The sequence below is a fragment of the Lynx rufus genome, unplaced genomic scaffold (assembly GCF_022079265.1).
Source record: "Lynx rufus isolate CCGP_SWC_20201006 ecotype Redwood Valley unplaced genomic scaffold, mLynRuf1.p SCAF_17, whole genome shotgun sequence".
Lineage (NCBI taxonomy): Eukaryota > Metazoa > Chordata > Mammalia > Carnivora > Felidae > Lynx > Lynx rufus.
Genome location: NW_025814831.1, coordinates 45,871,905 through 45,890,259, shown reverse-complemented (window position 1 = coordinate 45,890,259; position 18,355 = coordinate 45,871,905). Strand labels below are relative to the sequence as shown.

Below are 18,355 nucleotides of genomic sequence, written 5' to 3'. Positions count from 1 at the left end.
GTGGGAATGTTCATCTTCACTAATTATAATGAGATCTAAATACTTTGAAGATCTCTTAATGGAATAAACACTTAGCAGTCTTGCTGCTGCCGGGCAGTTTCTAGTAAATCTGACAACAGCCAGTCTGCAAAACAATCCTGTCTTTTCTTTTAAAGAGTCCAACTGATCCCTCTCCCTGCTCCACTTTGCAAGTTAATCAGTTTTTCTAAAGTGTACTCAGCAAAAGAACACAAACCAAAGCCCATGTCTGAGCTACAGTATTATAGCTACTTTTTTTTTTTTAAATGTTTATTTATTTTTGACAGAGAGAGAGAGAGAGAGAGAGAGAGCATGAGCATGGGAGGGGCAGAGAGAGAGGGAGACACAGAATCTGAAGCAGGCTCCAGGCTCCGAGCTGTCAGCACAGCCTGATGCAGGGCTCGAACTCACAAACCACAAGATCATGACCCGAGCTGAAGTCAGACACTTAACTGACTGAGCCACTCAGGTACCCCGGCAACTTCTTCTAAAAATTTATTTCCAAGTGTTATAACAAAGTCACTTATTAAAAGCAATGAAACATAAATTATACTAGGAAAATAAGGTTAATAACAATGCACAGGAAATATCAAAACTGTCAAATAGATTATTGTAGCGTTCTGAAGAATTTTTTAACCAAATTTTAATGAGTTATAATTAAATTAACTAAATAATAACTTTTAAAAAGCACAGGCCAAATCTAAGAAAGGCATTTGTTACCATCTTAGCAAGGAATTCATTATTAACATTACATTCTTACATTTCTGTTTCTAAAGGGGTCCAGGTATAACTGGGTGTCAAGAAAGCATTGGCACTTCTGGGAGTCATAGGTGTTACTTGATAGGTCCTCAGACCATCCAATGGCTGAAACATAAAATCTTGAGGTGCGAAGGAATTCTTTCCTTTCGTTTTTGCAGTATTTGTCTTAGGTAAGTTTTCTAGTTTTGATAAGACTCCATCTGGATCCATTCCATTTGTTGTACTGGTTTGTGAATCCAAAGTATTTTCTTCACTATCAAGTTTAAAAGAAATGACCTAGTTGTAAGTAAACAGAATAGGGTGAGAATTGCTCTTCTGGGATATATTTGACCAATTTTTACAGGCTGAAAATGTGACAGTTGAGATCTATGTCCCACATACATAATTTAAGAGACGACAAAAACAAATACAATGAAATGTATATAAGGAATCAGAAGACCAACTATACTAAACCAATGCTAAGATCCAGAAAGAGGGAGAACCAATCCTCATTATAGGAATAAATAATAGGTTTTAGGTATTACAACAAATTAAAATATATGAAAACTAAAATGGAAAAATTACTCACCTAACAAATACAGATCTCTTTTTACTTTGATTATGATGATAATTACAATAGTTTGAGAATCAGAAATCCAATGTTTATTAGATGACTACTACTGTCAAGTACCAAATCATTTCTGTAAATAACCTTGATTATAAATAACCTTGTCATATGAGCAAAATTATTTTTTAACATTACACAATAAGATGAACCATATAAAATGTGAAGTATATTTTATTTTTCAAGTCAATGTAATTACTTGGTTTTTTTAATAGAGATATAATTGACATGTAACATTGTATTAGTTTCAAGTGTATAACATGATTCAATATTTGTATATATTGTGCAATGATCACCACAGTAAGTCTAGTTAACATGTATCACTATAGTTACAGAATTTTTTTGGTGATGAGAACTTTTAAGATCTACTCTAAGCAACTTTCAAATATGCAATACAATATTATTAACTATAGTCATCCTGTGATATATTCCCAGGACTTATTTCAACCTGGACAAGAATTTAAGGGTGATACTATCTCTGAGGCCAACATGGAAGTGAAAGTAAAAACCTAGTGATAATCCTTAAAGAGGAAATCAATCTTAAGGGAAGAACATGAGGTCCAGCTGCTTACTCGTGAAGATTCACCCTATACTGTCTTCCTGGAGGATCCAGATTTGATTTTTTAGTAAAATCTAGCCAGGTTTTTTACAGCTTGGCAAAACTTTTATTTTTAAGGTTAAGGAATTATAATGTGGCTTATAAACCAAGGAACTGGGCCCTCAAATTGGTGAATCTTTTTTGAAGACTCTACTAGACTCCATGCTAGATGCTATCAGAAATGTTAGGTTATTTAATTCTTTTTTTTTTTTTTTTAATTTATGTTTATTTATTTTTGAGGAAGAGAGAGGGAGAGAGAGCGAGCGAGCAGGGGAGAGAGGCAGGCAGAGAGAGAAGGAGACACAGAATCAGAAGTAGGCTCCAGGCTCCCAGCTGTCAGCACAGAGCCTGATGCGGGGCTTGAACTCATGAACTGTGAGATCATGACCTGAGCTGAAGTTGGACACTTAAGTAACTAAGCCACCCAGGCGCCCCAGGTTATTTAATTCTTAAAACTACTCCAAGTAAGTATTGCATGTTAGAGATGGGAAAACAAATTCATAACTTGTCCAAAGTTATCTAGCTAATTGGAAGCAGAGACAATATTCAAACTCACACCTAAATGAATCCAAAGTCAATACATTTCACCCTACTACATCTTATCGCTTAGTCAATTCTCATGTGAAGGTTTCTGTCAACTAATGTTATTGTATTTCTCTATCTCCTGTTAACCAAATTATCCTTTCTCTAGCTATAAAGCTCTGAGGATATAATACCTGAAAGACAACAACAATATATCCTCTTCATGCTTCTTTATGGTTCAAGATGTTTTAACACACATGTAGGTTAATTCTCTTGAAGCAGCTCTGTATGCTTAATTTCAGCTTTATGCAAGTGGCAATGAGATTTTCAAAGTATCTAGGAATAAACAGATGTTTATACTCTACCTTTTCAGGTTTTGTTTCTATATTTTTGGCAGGTCTTCCTTGATTTGGTGCCTTTCTCTCTAGTTCATGATCTAAAATAAAAGTGAAATAAAACAACCATTTTGATTAGATAGAAAATGCTACTTTAAAAGCACTAGGTAATTTGGAAAAGGAAAAAAGGCAGTAATAGGAATATATATCTTAAAGGATTTTTTGATTAAGTCATATTATAAAATGAGATAAAAACAGATGAAATTTCCTGCAAGTAAAGGCCATCTGTTTTCAAAACCAAGTGTTAAGGTATTGTAGTTTACCTTTTGCCTCTGAATATCAAGTACATATTTATTATAGAAAATTAGGAAAATAAAGAAAAGCACAAACACAACAAAATTAAAAATAACCCACGAATACATTACTCAGTAACAATCATTAGTGTCACTTTAGTGTATGTTTTTCCAGTTTTATCCTACATTCACATATTCACACACATACTTTAGGATTGTGATCATAGTGTTCAGAATCTGACCTGTTTTTCTTCGCCCACTCAATATATCATGTTCTTTCACAACACTGTCCTTAAACATTTACATTGTATTCCACCAAATGGATGGGCTGTAATTTATTTGGGCCATTAAATGTTCACTTTGAAGCACTGCTTACACCAATTCAGGTACTTCCACCTTTGAGTACCCACAGAATGCTACCTGGATGCTGAGGCATCGAACCTACCTTTAGGAACTGGAATCTCCTATTTCTTCCTCTCCTACCCAGAGAAGTACATGATGATTTTTAAAATTGAACACAAAAAACCTCAAAGGCCAAAACACTCTAGATCATTCTTACCATTAGCTCTTGTGACTGGCTTTCTTGTTGTAGTAGATGAGACTGTTCTGGCATTCTGCTTTGCTGCTTGAGTGGCTGATCGAGTCATTCTCACCGATGTGGTCGTTACAGGCTGTACGGCTGTGGGAAAAAATAATCAAATCAAACGCTTTTTGTAATCATTAAATTACTGTTGTGGCAACATCAGAGCTTATAGTAACTGCTAAATTCCCACCTTTTCTCTCTTTGTCCAACACTTTTCTTTCAGAAGTTTGTCTTTGACCAGGTCGAATTGCTCGAACATCACTCCCATTATCAATCTATTTAAAAGATTAAGGTGCTATGTGATTTAATTGCATAATGAATCAAATCACCACATTTTTCCCCGACGGGTTTTCAAGTTATTTTATTAATCCAACCGTAGAGACACCCCCCCCCCATCTCTGCCACCCTCACTTTCTTCTGAAATGTTGTGGAGTGAGAAGAGAAGGATTGAGCAGACCCACTCCCTGAGGAGCCACTTCCAAAAGGTGGAAATAGGGGTGGGGGGAAGACATCACAAAAATAGCAACAGATAAAAGAGGGGCAACAGAAGCACAAGCACAACAGAAAGCCAAGGCAGTGGCGGATGGGGGGAGGAATATGGGATGCTTCAGGAACGTGTGTGTCATCCTTGCACAGGGGCCATGCTAATCTTCTCTGTATCGTTCCAATTTTAGTGTATGTGCGGCTGAAGCAAGCACTCAGTTGCCACATTTTTTATCAATTGACCCCCTCAGCTGAAATCTTACTATTATAAAATGACCTGGCCAAAAAAAAAAAAAAATCACTTCTCCAAATAAAATGAGATGAAGAAAAAAGTTTTCCATGATATAGACTTCTTTATAGGCCTTTTTAGAATCCTAGACTTTAGAAAATGCTAATAACCTAAGCTATGAAAAATAGCTGACTATAATGACTATAATCTTCTGAGAATCCTTAAATAGGCTAGGCATGTTTTCACTTTAAGACCTTGAATTATGTCTAGAAAATTCTTCTCCTGGATAGAAAGCTCTTTCCCATAGTTCACTCTTCCATTCCTTATAAGACTTCAGTCAAAATGCCACCATGTCAGCGAGGCCCTGCTTGACTGCCCCAATCAAAATTCTGCCTGACACCCACTCCAGTACTCCCCTTCTCCCTTCACTTTTTATCCCCTCCATAATACTGATGACCATCTGACATACTATATACCTATTTTTTTACTGCCTAGTTCACATGTAAGCTCAATGGAAACAAGAAATATTTTGTTCACTACTATGCCCTAGAGACTAGAGAAACATGGTAGTGACTCAAACATTCCTGAATACATGAAATTCAGCTTCCTCACCTGATGAAGAGGCATATTATTTCCCTCCTTGCCCACTTCACTTTATTTTAGCAATCTTCCTAGTAACTTTATCCATAATCGTGTTTTGAAGACCCATAAGTTTATCATACCCACCCTATATGCTTTATATCCCTATCTACATTTGGTGATGATGTGGAATGCATAACAGAAGCCCAGTAAACAAAAGAGTGTGACACAAAGTTTGGCATACATCTAATAAGGGATGTTGGACACAGATATTTTAAGTATTTCCTTAGTAACCAGCCAAGATGGCTTTATGTCACCAAAGCACTAATATTGATTTTTGTACTATTAACTCTAGCAAATCAATCACTACACTTAAAAGTGATAATAGACAGGAGTGCCTGGGTGGCTTGGTCGGTTGAGTGTCCGACTTTGGTTCAAGATCATGATCTCACAGTTCGTAATTTCGAGCCCCATGTAGGGCTCTGTGCTGACAGCTCAGAGCCCAGAGCCTGCTTTGGATTCTGTGTTTCCTCTCTCTGCCCCTCCCCTGCTTGCACTCTGTCTCTCTCTCTCTAAAATAAATAATAAAACATTAAAAAAAAAACTAAAAGAAAAAGAAAAAAAGTGATATTAGATAAAAAAATGGATTTACTTACTCTGAGAAAAAAGTACAATTTGTCATCTTAGTAACAATTATCTACTAACAATCAACTATACCTTAGTCTGCTCCATTTGGTCTTTGGCCTTTGACCTTGTAATCCGTACAGAAGATGGAACAGCCTTAAAACAGTCAAAGAAAATAAAGTTAAGTGAACCGGCAAAATTTAATTTCATGTCTCTTTACAAAACAAAGTTTCCATTTTAAGGTTAAATTTTAACTTTAATCATTTATGGCAAAAAGATACTTGCCAACTTTAATTCCTACTTTTTCTGGTTCTGGCTTGACTTAAATTACATTTAAGTTAATCACTTCAAAACTTATATTTCTCAGTGAGCTGAAAGAACAAATTTCAAGCCATATTTTCCAGGTATTTGAATCCTCATTAATAGGATTAGTTGGACATATTTAGAAGGGGTAAATGAACAGACGTAAGTATTAGGATTTTTTGTTTGCTGTTTCATGAAAAGATACCATAGAGCTTACTCTAATAGCTTTAATAGTTTGTCTTCAAGTCTCATGATTATGCATTTCTCCATTGTCAATAAGAAAAATGAGACCTAATCACAAAATGTGGGAAAAAAATCTAGCATGAGAAAGACTGACTAAATTCTCCCCTAGATGAGAAGTCATTTTCTTCTCTAATCTCAGTGAAAATCTAGTGCTAAAGAAATTAGACTTTTCTCTAGATTGCAAGGAGAAGAGAATTCAACAATGGCTATCTAAATAAAAAAAACAATTATTGGCGAGTCTTATTGTTTAGCACCATGATGGGTCTCCTCTTGTTCCCCCTACATAAGTATATATATATATATATATATATATATATATACACACACACACACACATATATATATGTATATGTACATATATATATATGTACATATATATAATTTTTTAAGTGTTTAATTCTAGCAGAGTTAACATACAGTGTTATATTAGTTTCAGGTGTATAATATAGTGATTCAATAATTTGATACACCACCCAGTGATCATCACAAGTGACTCCTTAATCCCCATCACCTATTTCACCCATCCCTCTCCCCTCTGATAACCATCAGTTTGTTCTCTATAGTTAAGAGTCTGTATCTTGGTTTAGTCTTTTTTTTTCCCCTATATTTGTTTCCCCTACATATATTTTTAACATTTTTAATGGCTGTCTATAGCTTAGACCAATGATTGGTATCCTACATATCTCAAAAAGCCAGCTTAAATCTAACCCCTTCTGAGGTCTTCTTTGACATTCCTCCAAACATAAATAATCTCTCCCTCCTCTAATATACAGAATATATTTATATCTTTTCAATTTGAACTCTATTAACTTTGGTCTCTTCCACCTTATTCTATCTAAGGTCATATACAGATAATAATCATAGATTGGTTAAAAAAATCAATGGAATGCACGAAGCCCAGAAAAATAGGCAATGTCTTATTTAATTCTTATCTAAATCAGGAATGAGTATACGGTTTGAGATCTATACATATCTTTAAAACAGCAAATCACCAGTGACTATCTAATTTATAAATCCCACTGCTCCTGTTCAAACTTTATTCTTCTTGACTCATTGACCATTTTCTTTAGATCCCACCTCCTTGAGCTTCTATCCCCCTTCAGTGCTCCAGCTACTCAGACCAGTCCTTCTCAGCCTATCATTGGAAACTGACTTCTGCCCACTTGTTTTTCCTATCTCAAAAACCTATAGCAACATCAAGAGACCTGACGTTCATCTTCTGAGTTACTATTAGGTCATTCCTACCTCATGTCAACTAAATGAATAAAGAGAGTAAGGGGAAATGGTTATTTTAGTTATTTAAGCTCTTACAGATAATTCCAGTTAAAAGGAACTATTCCTCTATATCAAATTAGGATAGTAAATTTACCTTTTTTGGCTCTGTACTCTGGTTTGATAACAGAAAACAAGGCATATCGGGTCTATAAAGGCCTACTTTAAATACTCCTCGTTTAGCTTTTTCTCTCTGCTCTTTCAATTTCTGAAGTTGCTTTTCTTCTTTGTATTTCTGGAGCATTTGCTTTCGTTGGTCACCTAGAGCAGTTTTCGTTGACCCTAGACAGAAGAAACCCACAGTATATAAAACATTTCAGATAAAAAGTTAGGCAAATGTCTGACTTAACTTCAACTTTCTGTTAAGAAATGCTTTTAGTAACTTTTGTTCATTTCTTAGAACTCTAACCACAAGTTATTTCAACCTCTATTCTTTTTTTAAATTTTTTTTTTTTCAACGTTTATTTATTTTTGGGACAGAGAGAGACAGAGCATGAACGGGGGAGGGGCAGAGAGAGAGGGAGACACAGAATGGGAAACAGGCTCCAGGCTCTGAGCCATCAGCCCAGAGCCTGACGCGGGGCTCGAACTCACGGACAGCGAGATCGTGACCTGGCTGAAGTCGGACGCTTAACCGACTGCGCCACCCAGGCGCCCCTCAACCTCTATTCTTTTAAAAATTCCTATTTCTTTTGCTTTTGCTTGTTCAAATTATCTATTAACTGTTTGCTACATATTGGGTGTTTATTACTTCACTTTTGAATTAATGAACTCATTTGATGGCCAACCTCCAAGCTAACCCCAAGGATTCTCACCTTCTGATAATGATGTCCATGTGTCGTATTCCTTTCCACACTGAATAGGGCTGACTTGGATAACCAACAAAGTACAGTGAAATGATGGAGTGTGACTCCCAAGACTAGGTCATTAATGACACTACTGTTTGCCTTGCCTTATCTTGGATCACTTGCTCTGGAGGAAGCCAGCGGCCTTGCGGAATCTTAAAGAGACTTGAGTAGCCCTATGGAGGTGTCTACATGACAAAGTTCTAAGGCCTCCTGCCAAAAGCCAGCATCAACTTGCAAGTCATGTGGGTGAGTTATCTGGGGAGCAGATCCTTCTAGTCTCAGTCAAGCATGTAGATACATCCCCAGATGACATCTTGACTGCAACCTCCAGAACCAACTGCTTAAGCTGCACCCAAATTCCTGAACCACAAACATTGTGTGAAATAATAAATGTTTATTGTTTTAAGCCACTAAGTGTTGGGTTAACTCAGACCCCAATATTAGGGCTACCTGTCAGTTTCTTTAGTTCAACTTGGGTTTCCACCTACATACTCTGTTTGTTTTAACTGGTTTGGGAAAAATAAGGGGCTATGTGCAAGACAGTCTTAGGCAGAGAATTTCTGCCCTTGAGAAGCTCATAGTATACTGGAGAAATAAACAGTTTCAGTCTGGTTAAGCATGAAATAAATAAGAGACTGCACACAATAGAGAATTAGTATAAACCTCCCCCCCCCCCCCCCCCCCGGGGAGATCAGGAAAGATTCCTGAGAAAAGAGAATACCTGAAAAAGGTTCTGAAGAATGAGCATATGTTTGTCTGCTGGGTCAGGGCTAAAAGTAATTCAGAAAGGGGCTCAGTCGGTTGGGTGTCTAACAGTTTTGTGAGTTTGAGCCCCCCATCGGGCTCTGTGCTGACAGCTCAGAGCCTGGAGCCTGCTTTGGATTCTGTGCCTCCCTATCTCTCTGTCCCACCCCTGCTTGTGCTCTTGTCTGTCTCTCAAAAATGAATAAATGTTAGGGGCGCCTGGGTGGCTCAGTCTGTTGAGCGTCTGACTACGGCTCAGGTCATGATCTCACAGTTCATGAGTTTGAGCCCCGCGTCGGGCTCTGTGCTGACAGCTCAGAGCCTGGAGCCTGCTTCGGATTCTGTGTCTCCCTCTCTCTCTGTCCCTCCCCAGCTCATGCTCTGTCTCTGTGTCAAAAATAAATAAACATTAAAAAAGAAAATTTAAAAAAAATGAATGTTAAAAAAATTTTTTTTAATGATTCAGGTGGATAACTGCACAGCTAAGCAAATTTACTAAAAAAAAAAAAGAAGTATTTTAAATGGGTATTTAAGTGTATTTAAAATGGGTAGGTTTCTTTATGCTATGTAAATTATACCTCAATAAAGTTGTTCAAAATAATAGTAAGAAGAAGAAGAAGAAGCCAGAGGACAGAATATGCAAAAGCACACATGATGAAATGGTTAGGCAACAAAACCTCTGTATTCTCAACTTCTTCTCTAAAAGTTTCTTTCATCTCTTGATCAAACTGAAACCTGGCTCCCCGCTGAAGACAGCTTCCCCAGTTGTCCTTTCACGTGGTTGACTTTTTTCTCTCACCCTGGTGGTATCACTGAGGTGTCCTCATTGTTGCTTCCCAATGATTTCCTCCTCCTCACCAAAAGATCCCACCTTTACATTTCATGTCATCAGATCATACTATCCAGTACCCCAGTTTGTCATCTATAGGCCCTCCAGGCTTCCTCTCATTCATTAAAGGCTATAGCTCCTAGCTCACTGTCACTGTCTCCATCACTATCCCTGTATAAATCTTGATGATGTCTCCAATAGCCTGGCTTCTCAATTCTTAGGCTTGCTTTTCTCCAGTGATCGCCCGATGGTCACATCCATACAGGTGTTTCAACCTTTCTCATGTCATGACACACATAACAAGTAACATTTACACACCACACTGGAGCAAACAAAGAAACTGCTTATGACCAAACACACCCAGCCAAAGAAAGGGTCTGACCAACCCAGGGCCTTCCAGAAGCATCAATATTTTGTCACTCCTGTATTTATTCGTGTGACAATTGGCACCCTACTTCTTATGCCATTGTCTTATTGAAAAAAGCTAGTCAGCTGTCCTACAGAATGTCCTGCACTGTGTATTTGTTTGCTTTCTCATGTTTTTTTATGCATTCCTCTAGCCTTCGTGTTTTCTATAAACTGGAAATTAAATATAAGGTGTTTGTTGGTTTTTTTTTTTTTTTTTTTAGTTTATTTATTTAGAGAGAGAGAGAGTGAAGGAGGGGCAGAGAGAGAGGAAGAGAGAGAGAATCCCAAGCAGGCTCCACATCATCAGCGCAGAGCCCAATGTGGGGCTCGGGCCCACAAACCACAGGATCATGACCTGAGCTGAAATTAAGAGTCAGACACTTAATGGGGCGCCTGGGTGGAGCAGTCGGTTAAGCGTCCGACTTCAGCCAGGTCACGATCTCGCGGTCCGGGAGTTCCAGCCCCACGTCAGGTTCTGGGCTGATGGCTCAGAGCCTGGAGCCTGTTTCCCATTCTGTGTCTCCCTCTCTCTCTGCCCTTCCCCGTTCATGCTCTGTCTCTCTCTGTCCCAAAAATAAATAAACGTTGAAAAAAAAAAATTAAAAAAAAAAAAAGAGACACTTAACCGACTGAGTCACCCAGGCAACTCCTCTAAGGTTTTGATTAGATTCAAGTTAAACTTTTAGGGCAAGAATATGTCCTGAATGGTGCCGCCCTTCTCTGAACCCACTCCAATCTGGCTTTCACTCCATCAAAACTCCCCATCAAGATTAGTGACCTCTCATAATAGCAAAGTTCGAAATCTCATGTCTACTATTGTTTGACCTAACAAGCAGCACTGACATAGTCTCTCCTCCTTGATGTGCTCGTTTCACTTGGTTTCCAGAATACTACACTCTTCTTGTTGTCCTCCTGCTCTACTTTGCATTGCTCTCCAGTTCTGTGCCAGTTTCCCCTTGTGTCCTCACCCTCTAAATGTTGGAGTGCTGACCCCTCTTCTCTCCTTTTTCCATACCCAAACTCTGGATAATCACATCCAGTCTAACGTCTCCCAACACGGAATATCAGTTGACAATTCCTGAATTTATATCTCAGTGCAGACTTCTCCCCTGAATTCATCTTATATGCAACTACCTTTTCATCATGTCCACTTACATGTCTAATAACTTTCTCCAATTGGACATGTCCCAAACTGAACTCTTAACCTTATCATTCCCCCCACCCTTAAACTGTTCCTCCCTCGGTCTTTTACAATTTAGTAAATGGCCACTCCATACTTTCAGGTGCTCAAGCCAAAAACCTTGGAATCAATCTTTATCAACCCTACATCCAATCCATTAGAAAATTCTATTGGTTCAACTTTCTAAGTCTATCCAGAATGCAACCACCAATTTATAATGCTACCACTTTGATCAGGCATCACCTCTCAACTAAATTATTGCAATGGTGTCCTACTTGGTTTTCCTGAGGCTATACTTGCCAGCCTACAATCTATTATCAACACAGCAGCCAAAGCGATGCTTTTGAAACATAAACCAGATTTATATAAATACTCATTAAGCCATTAATGGCTTCTCATTTCACCCAGAGTAAAAGCCAAAGTCCCTATGGTGTCCCCTCAGGGCTCCACAGGGATGGGAGTTAGCCCTTATTCATTCTTCTCTAGCCATGCTAGCATACTTGCTTTCTCTGCAACACACTCACTCACTGCTAACTCTAGGCCTTTGCAGATGGAAAATAAACCAAAGACATTTTAATAGCATTCTGACAGGGTTAGACTTTGATTTGAGATCTGAGTCAAGGAATGGAGCATATGAGGGAGCGAGAGTAGAGGCAAGGAGATGACTCAGGAGGCATAACATCACTGCTTGTCAGACCAAAAAATGTCTAGTTCCTCCTTAAAAAGCCATCTTCTATCATTCTATGACCCAGTTTTCATTTCCTTCCAACTCCTAAGAGATGTTGTTTTTTATTTTCTCCCCTTCAACTACCAGCCCATTTCCTCATATCAGTTCTTCTCAAAAATAAAAACAAAACCCTGTAACACTTTTGTCCAACTCTTTTCTCTTACTTGCCTTTGGAATCACAAAAATGATAAATCCAGAAAAAACCTTTTAGCCCAACCCTCTCTTTTGCAGAATCAATTAAGCTCGAATATGTAGAGTATCTTATAAGTGCCACATATTACACTGCTCCTGGAAAATCTTTAAATGAAGCAGTGAACAGTTAAACAACTTGGCATCTCATTTCCTTCTCTACAAAACTTCTCAAAAGACTTTATGTCTTTCTGTCATTTCTTCAGCATTTATCCCTGCTTTACTTCACTGTCATTCGGCTTCTGGGGCCTGCTATATAAATGCAACTAAATACGAGTCCAGTGACTCCTTGCCTCCTAAGACACTCTATTTTTATTATTTTTATCTTTTGTTGAGATCACTCCTTTCTTCTTTAATTGGTTTTTTCCTTCCTAGTGACCCCAAGCCCTTTTGGCAAACTGCAAGGGCAAATTCTTTGCTCTTCTGAGAAATGTTCCCATTGGTAAAGTATCCTTATTTCATGGATTCTTTAATCACTTCTTTAAGTTTATTTATTTATTTTGAGAGTGTGTGTGCATGTGAGCAGGGGAGGGGCAGAGAGAGAGGGAGAGAGAATCCCGAGCAGGCTCCGCGGGGCTTGAACTCACAAACTGTTGAGATCATGACCTGAGCCAAAATCAAGAGTCTGACGCATAACCGACTGAACTACCCAGGAGCCCCAGTTCTATTTTTAATGTCCCATATCAATTTATCTTGTCAATAGTTACCTTACCAAGTTCCAAAAGTAAGAATTTAAAAAAAAAAAAGTAAGAATTTTAGGATTCCTATAAGGCAATATAATACAGTATTATAATACTCCATAGGTGAATGGTTTTAGCCTAGCCAGGGGCATTCACAGCCTTTACCTTAAACAGACAGTATTACCAAATTACTTAGAATGGTGTTTCAAAACTCCATTGCTGTGGTCAGGATTTTTTTAACCTCAGGTATTAAACCAAATTTTTTTCACTCTTCAAAGCATTTAAAGTTACAATAGACCTTTACTTACTTGGCTTGACACTGGCCTTTTCTGGAACAAGATTTTGACATGTCTCATCTAATTCAAGAAGAACTCTACTTTCCAAGGTTGGAATGTTGACATCTTTCAAACCAAAGTGTCTATTTCGTTCATATTCCTTATGTCTGTTTTCTTTTTGAGACAGTGATTTCCTATGAGCAATTTTAGTTCTAATCATGTCGATACTTAAATCCTTTCTGTGTCGACTGGCAAAATGTGATGAAGACATCCTATCAAAGAGACAGAACAACTTCCATGGATTTTCACTTTAGTATTTAAAAAAATTAAGATTTCAGTTCACCCCCTGTCCTGCCCCAGAGCCTTTGAAAATAAAAATAAGATACAAAATGGAATAAGTATGTGGCATTGAAGAGAGGGAAGGAGGTTGTCGAAAGATAAAAAACACCAACTTATTTTGGAGTTCTAAATAGGAACTTGCTTGACAGATGAAGTGAGGCCCAGGAAGCTACAGTCCAGTATATAAACCAGAGGCATTAGGAAGTTCAACGTTTATTTATTTTTGGGACAGAGAGAGACAGAGCATGAACAGGGGAGGGGCAGAGAGAGAGGGAGACACAGAATGGGAAACAGGCTCCAGGCTCTGAGCCATTAGCCCAGAGCCTGACGCGGGGCTCGAACTCACGGACCGCGAGATCGTGACCTGGCTGAAGTCGGACGCTTAACTGACTGCGCCACCCAGGCGCCCCAGGAAGTTCAAAGAGTTATAAGCACACTACACTATTCAACAAGATTAACTAAGAGAGTCTGCTGGAAAACTCCAGTTAAAGGGAAAATCTGCATGAGAAATGCACCAATTAAAATGTTAATGTATTTAAAGCAATCAACAGAGTTTAAAAATGAGAATGCATCTGACCTGGGTGCCAATAAGATTCCTCTTTAAGGGCCCAGGGGAAGTGATAAAGGACTGTGCTTTTCTTTCTTCCTAAGTAAACGCTAAACCCACAGTGGGGCTTGAACTCCTGATCCCGAGATCAAGAGTTGCGGGCTCTACCAACTGAGCCAGCCAGGCAACCCAGGATTGTATTTTTCATCATAAATCCTCCTTGGAGTGCCAGACTGGCTCAGTCGGTGGATCCCGTGCCTCTTAATCTCGGGGTTGTGAGTTCGAGTCCCGCACTAGGTGTAGAGATTACTTTAAAATAAAACTAAAAACTAAAAACAAACAAACAAAAAAACCCTCCTCTACTATTTGATTTGCCCTCTCCTGCCACGTATTAGCTATTTTAAAATACAGCATAGCACTATACACAGCAGAGACAGAAAAGTAGGGGGGAGAGGGGAAAAGAACACTAAAGGCATATTTAATAATTACCTAAATCCTAAAAGGTAGTATTATCGTTAATATACAGATGAGGTAAATTAACTGCCGCGTCAACTGGAGCTGGCATCCCAGGTCAGGCAGCCTGGTTTCTCATACGTCTAAGCGCTGTTCTTTGACTTACTGGAGTTTCTTTCAGCTTGAAAGTCTAGAAATGCCTTAGTCTTGCTTGCCTACAGTTCTCAACCGGGGTTTTTTTCGGTTGTCACGGGATCTGAGAAGCGCTACTGGAATTTAAAGTCGGGGCCAACAATACTCAGCAATACCTACTAAGTACTGTCCCGCCCCAAAGGCTAATTACGCTCCGGTGGTGAAACGCGGGCTACTACACAGGTCAAGGCAACAAATATTTACTCTCTTGGAGGCCTGCGTCATCAGCTACGGGAAGGATGTGTAATACGGTGCTAGAGGAGACTCCCCTGAGCTGTGTCCAGTCCACAGCCGCGGTCCCCCCACCCTTCCAGACCTACAACGAAGCAGGCCAGCGCCCTCCCTCCAACTCCCCAGCACCCTCCTACCTGAGGCAGGTTCTGGCGTAAAACCTCAATCGAACTAAAAGTAAAGGAACCCTCCGGATCTGAAAGACCACTGCCGCCTCCGAAGCAGGAACGCCTACCACCCAGACCTCCGCAAAATTCAAACATCCCGCAGAAAGCTTCTGATTGGAGGGGTTTTAACCAACACTTCCGGAGAAGTGCCCGCCCCTTCCCCTCGATGAGGCTTGCGATTGGTTCGCTCCTTGCGACATTTGAATTGATTGAAAGGTGAGCTGATGGTTCAAAGAATGGGTGTGAGGCGAGTCAATGGGCGGGTCTGCAATTGGTGAGGAGAGGAGTAATCCGGACGCTGGGACTGGGCCCCGCGGCGCGAGTAACCAGCGGAGGTGGTGACCCTGCGCCGGACAGGTCCACGTTGCTCCCAGGGTCCTCGGGTATCCAAGGAAGGACAGTGGCACTCGGAGGAGAAGGGGCTTAGAGTTTGCAGGGCTTTTTAATGTCCCTATTTAGTCACAAAAATCCAGCAGAGTTTATTGGAATGTTTTCCTCAACGTTTCGAAGGAAGGACTTAACATAACAAATTTCTGCTAACGTTGTTTAGTGTCTTTTCAAGGTTGCCAGTCTTTTTTATACCCCCCCCTTTTTTTGAAGTGAGATTTAAATACAGTGGAAAACGTAGTTTTTTAAGTGTAGCCTGGATGAGTTCTGCTAAATATAAACAGCTGTGTAAACACCACCCAAGCGTTCTTTCAAAAGCCAGATTCAAATCTCTCACTTTTTAGACAACCACTCTGATTTCTAACATCATAAAAACAAAGGTGGTAGGTACTTTCAGATCTGCCTTCTTCCCCACATTTTTAAGATCCATCCCTACTGTTGTGTAAATCAGTATTTAGTTGTTTTTATTGCTAAAAAGTATTTCATTGTATACAATCAAGTCTTGTACAACATGAGTTTGAACTGCGTGGGTCCACTTATATATAGATTTTTTATTTATTAAATATGGTACAGTGCTGTAAATGTATTTTCTCTTCCTTCCATAACATTTTATTTTCTCTAGCTTACGTTTTTGTAAGAATATAGTACATAATACCTATACAAAAGATGTTAGGGGCGCCTGGGTGGCTCAGTCAGTTGAGCCTGGGACTCTTGATTTTGGCTCGGGTCATGATCCCAGGGTCATGTGATTGAGCCTTGTGTGGGGCTCCATGCTGAGTATGAAGCCTGTTTATGATTCTCTCCCCCTCTGCCCCTCTCCCCTGATCACGCACTCTCGCTCTAAAAAATCCACAACATATATATGTATATATACACATGTATATGTATAGACATGTATATATATACATATAATAAATATATATATTTATTCATATATATATACATGTATATAATAAAAGATGTTAAATCAACTGTTTATGCTATTGGTAAGCATCAGCAGTAAGCAATTAGTAAAGTTTTGCGAGAGTCAGAAGTTATACTTGGATTTTCTGCTGTGAGGTGGTTGGCACCCCCAACTCTCTGTAGTTCAAGGATCAACTGTACTTTGTTTACCCATTCAACGGCTGATGGACATTTGGATTTTTTTCCAGTTTTTATTAATTATGAATAAAGTTGCTATAAACATTCTTAAAATTAACAAGCAGTTTTCCAAAGTGGTTGGATCGTTTTACACTCCCACTAGTGATGTATAAAATTCCAGTTATTCCACATGCTTGCTAGCATTTGGAGTGATCACTGTTTAATTTTAATCCCTCTAGTGGTTGTGAAATGGTATTTAGTCTTAATTTTGTAGTTCCCCAATGTCTAATAATGATGAGCATCTTTTCATGTGCTTATTGACTATTTTTAGATCTTGTGAAATGACTTTTGCCTATATTTTTTAAATTGGGGGTTATCTTTTTAAATTTGGTTGTCTTTTTTTTTTTTAATTTTTTTTTAACGTTTATTTATTTTTGAGACAGACAGAGCATGAACAGGGGAGGGTCAGAGAGAGAGGGAGACACAGAATCTGAAACAGGCTCCAGGCTCTGAGCGGTCAGCACAGAGCCCGACGTGGGGCTCGAACTCACGGACCGCGAGATCATGACCTGAGCCGAAGTCGGCCTCTCAACCGACTGAGCCACCCAGGCGCCCCAGTTGACTTTTTAAAAATAGTAAACTTTTAGAATAATTTTAGATTAACAGAAAAATTACAAAAATAGTAGAGTGAGTTACCATATGCCCCCACATCCATTTCTCCCTGTTACATTAGTATGGTACATTTGTTACAATTAATGCAGTGATAATGATACATTATTATTAACTGAAGTACATACTTTATTCTTTGGTTTTATCCACTGATCATTTTCTGCTCCAGGATACCACATTGCATTTAGTCATCAAAAGTTGCATTATGCTCCTTAGACTATAACAGTTTCTCAGAACTTTCTTCTAAACTTGACAATTGTGAGGCGTATTAATAAGGTATTTTGTAGAATGTCCCTCAACTGGAATTTGTCTGATGTTTTCCCCATAATTAGACTGGGGTTATGGGTTCTTGGGAGGAAGACCATAGAGGTGAAGTGATATTGTCATTATATCACATCAAGAGTACATAATATCAACATGATTTATTGCTGCTAATGTTAAGCTTAATCACTTGGTTGAGGTAGTATTTGACAGGATTCGCCAGTATAAAATTACTATTTCCCCCTTTTCCATATTGTTCCCTTTGGAAGGAAGTAACTATGGGCAGCCCACACTTAAGAAGAAGTGGGAAGTTATGTTTCATCTTATTCAGGATGGTTTACATGGGAGCTTTGTCTCTTCTCCATTATTTATTTATTCAATCATTTGTATCAGGATTCATGGATATTTATTTTATACTTTAGATCATACATTAATACTACTTTATTTTTTTGCTCAATTTGTTCTAACTTTGGCCGTTGGTAGCCCTTTCAGTTTGTTCCTCTGTCATTTTCACAATCTCCATGATTGGGAGTTTATGTTGTTGTTGTTTTTTTTTTTTTGTCTATTTATTTTGGTACTTACTTTCTGGCTCTATAAGACGCTCTGGACATACATTGTATTTTCCCTGACCCACTACTAGGACCAGCCATTTCTCTAAAGAACGCTGGTTCCTTTTATTGGACAATGGTACCAGAAACCAAGAT

The 18,355-nt window shown here is 38.8% G+C and overlaps 1 protein-coding gene and 1 non-coding gene across 4 annotated transcripts in view; both read right to left on the bottom strand.

Annotated features, from left to right (window-relative positions):
* Positions 1 to 15,331, bottom strand: part of DLGAP5 (DLG associated protein 5) — a 40,567-nt gene extending 25,236 nt beyond the window's left edge. For all 3 annotated transcript variants that reach the window (XM_047079617.1, XM_047079618.1, XM_047079619.1), the window contains exons 1-8: positions 15,225 to 15,331; positions 13,359 to 13,597; positions 7,543 to 7,727; positions 5,721 to 5,783; positions 3,903 to 3,987; positions 3,689 to 3,808; positions 2,867 to 2,937; positions 779 to 1,053 (exon numbers count right to left, since the gene is read on the bottom strand). In XM_047079617.1, coding sequence (XP_046935573.1) covers positions 779 to 1,053; positions 2,867 to 2,937; positions 3,689 to 3,808; positions 3,903 to 3,987; positions 5,721 to 5,783; positions 7,543 to 7,727; positions 13,359 to 13,596 — 1,037 coding nt within the window. In that variant the 5' untranslated portion in view covers position 13,597; positions 15,225 to 15,331. The remainder of the gene's footprint in view (positions 1 to 778; positions 1,054 to 2,866; positions 2,938 to 3,688; positions 3,809 to 3,902; positions 3,988 to 5,720; positions 5,784 to 7,542; positions 7,728 to 13,358; positions 13,598 to 15,224) is intronic.
* On the bottom strand, positions 4,304 to 4,410 carry LOC124512730 (U6 spliceosomal RNA). The gene has a single exon (XR_006962240.1). It is a non-coding gene; the product is annotated as a U6 spliceosomal RNA (small nuclear RNA).
* Positions 15,332 to 18,355: the final 3,024 nt, after the last annotated feature.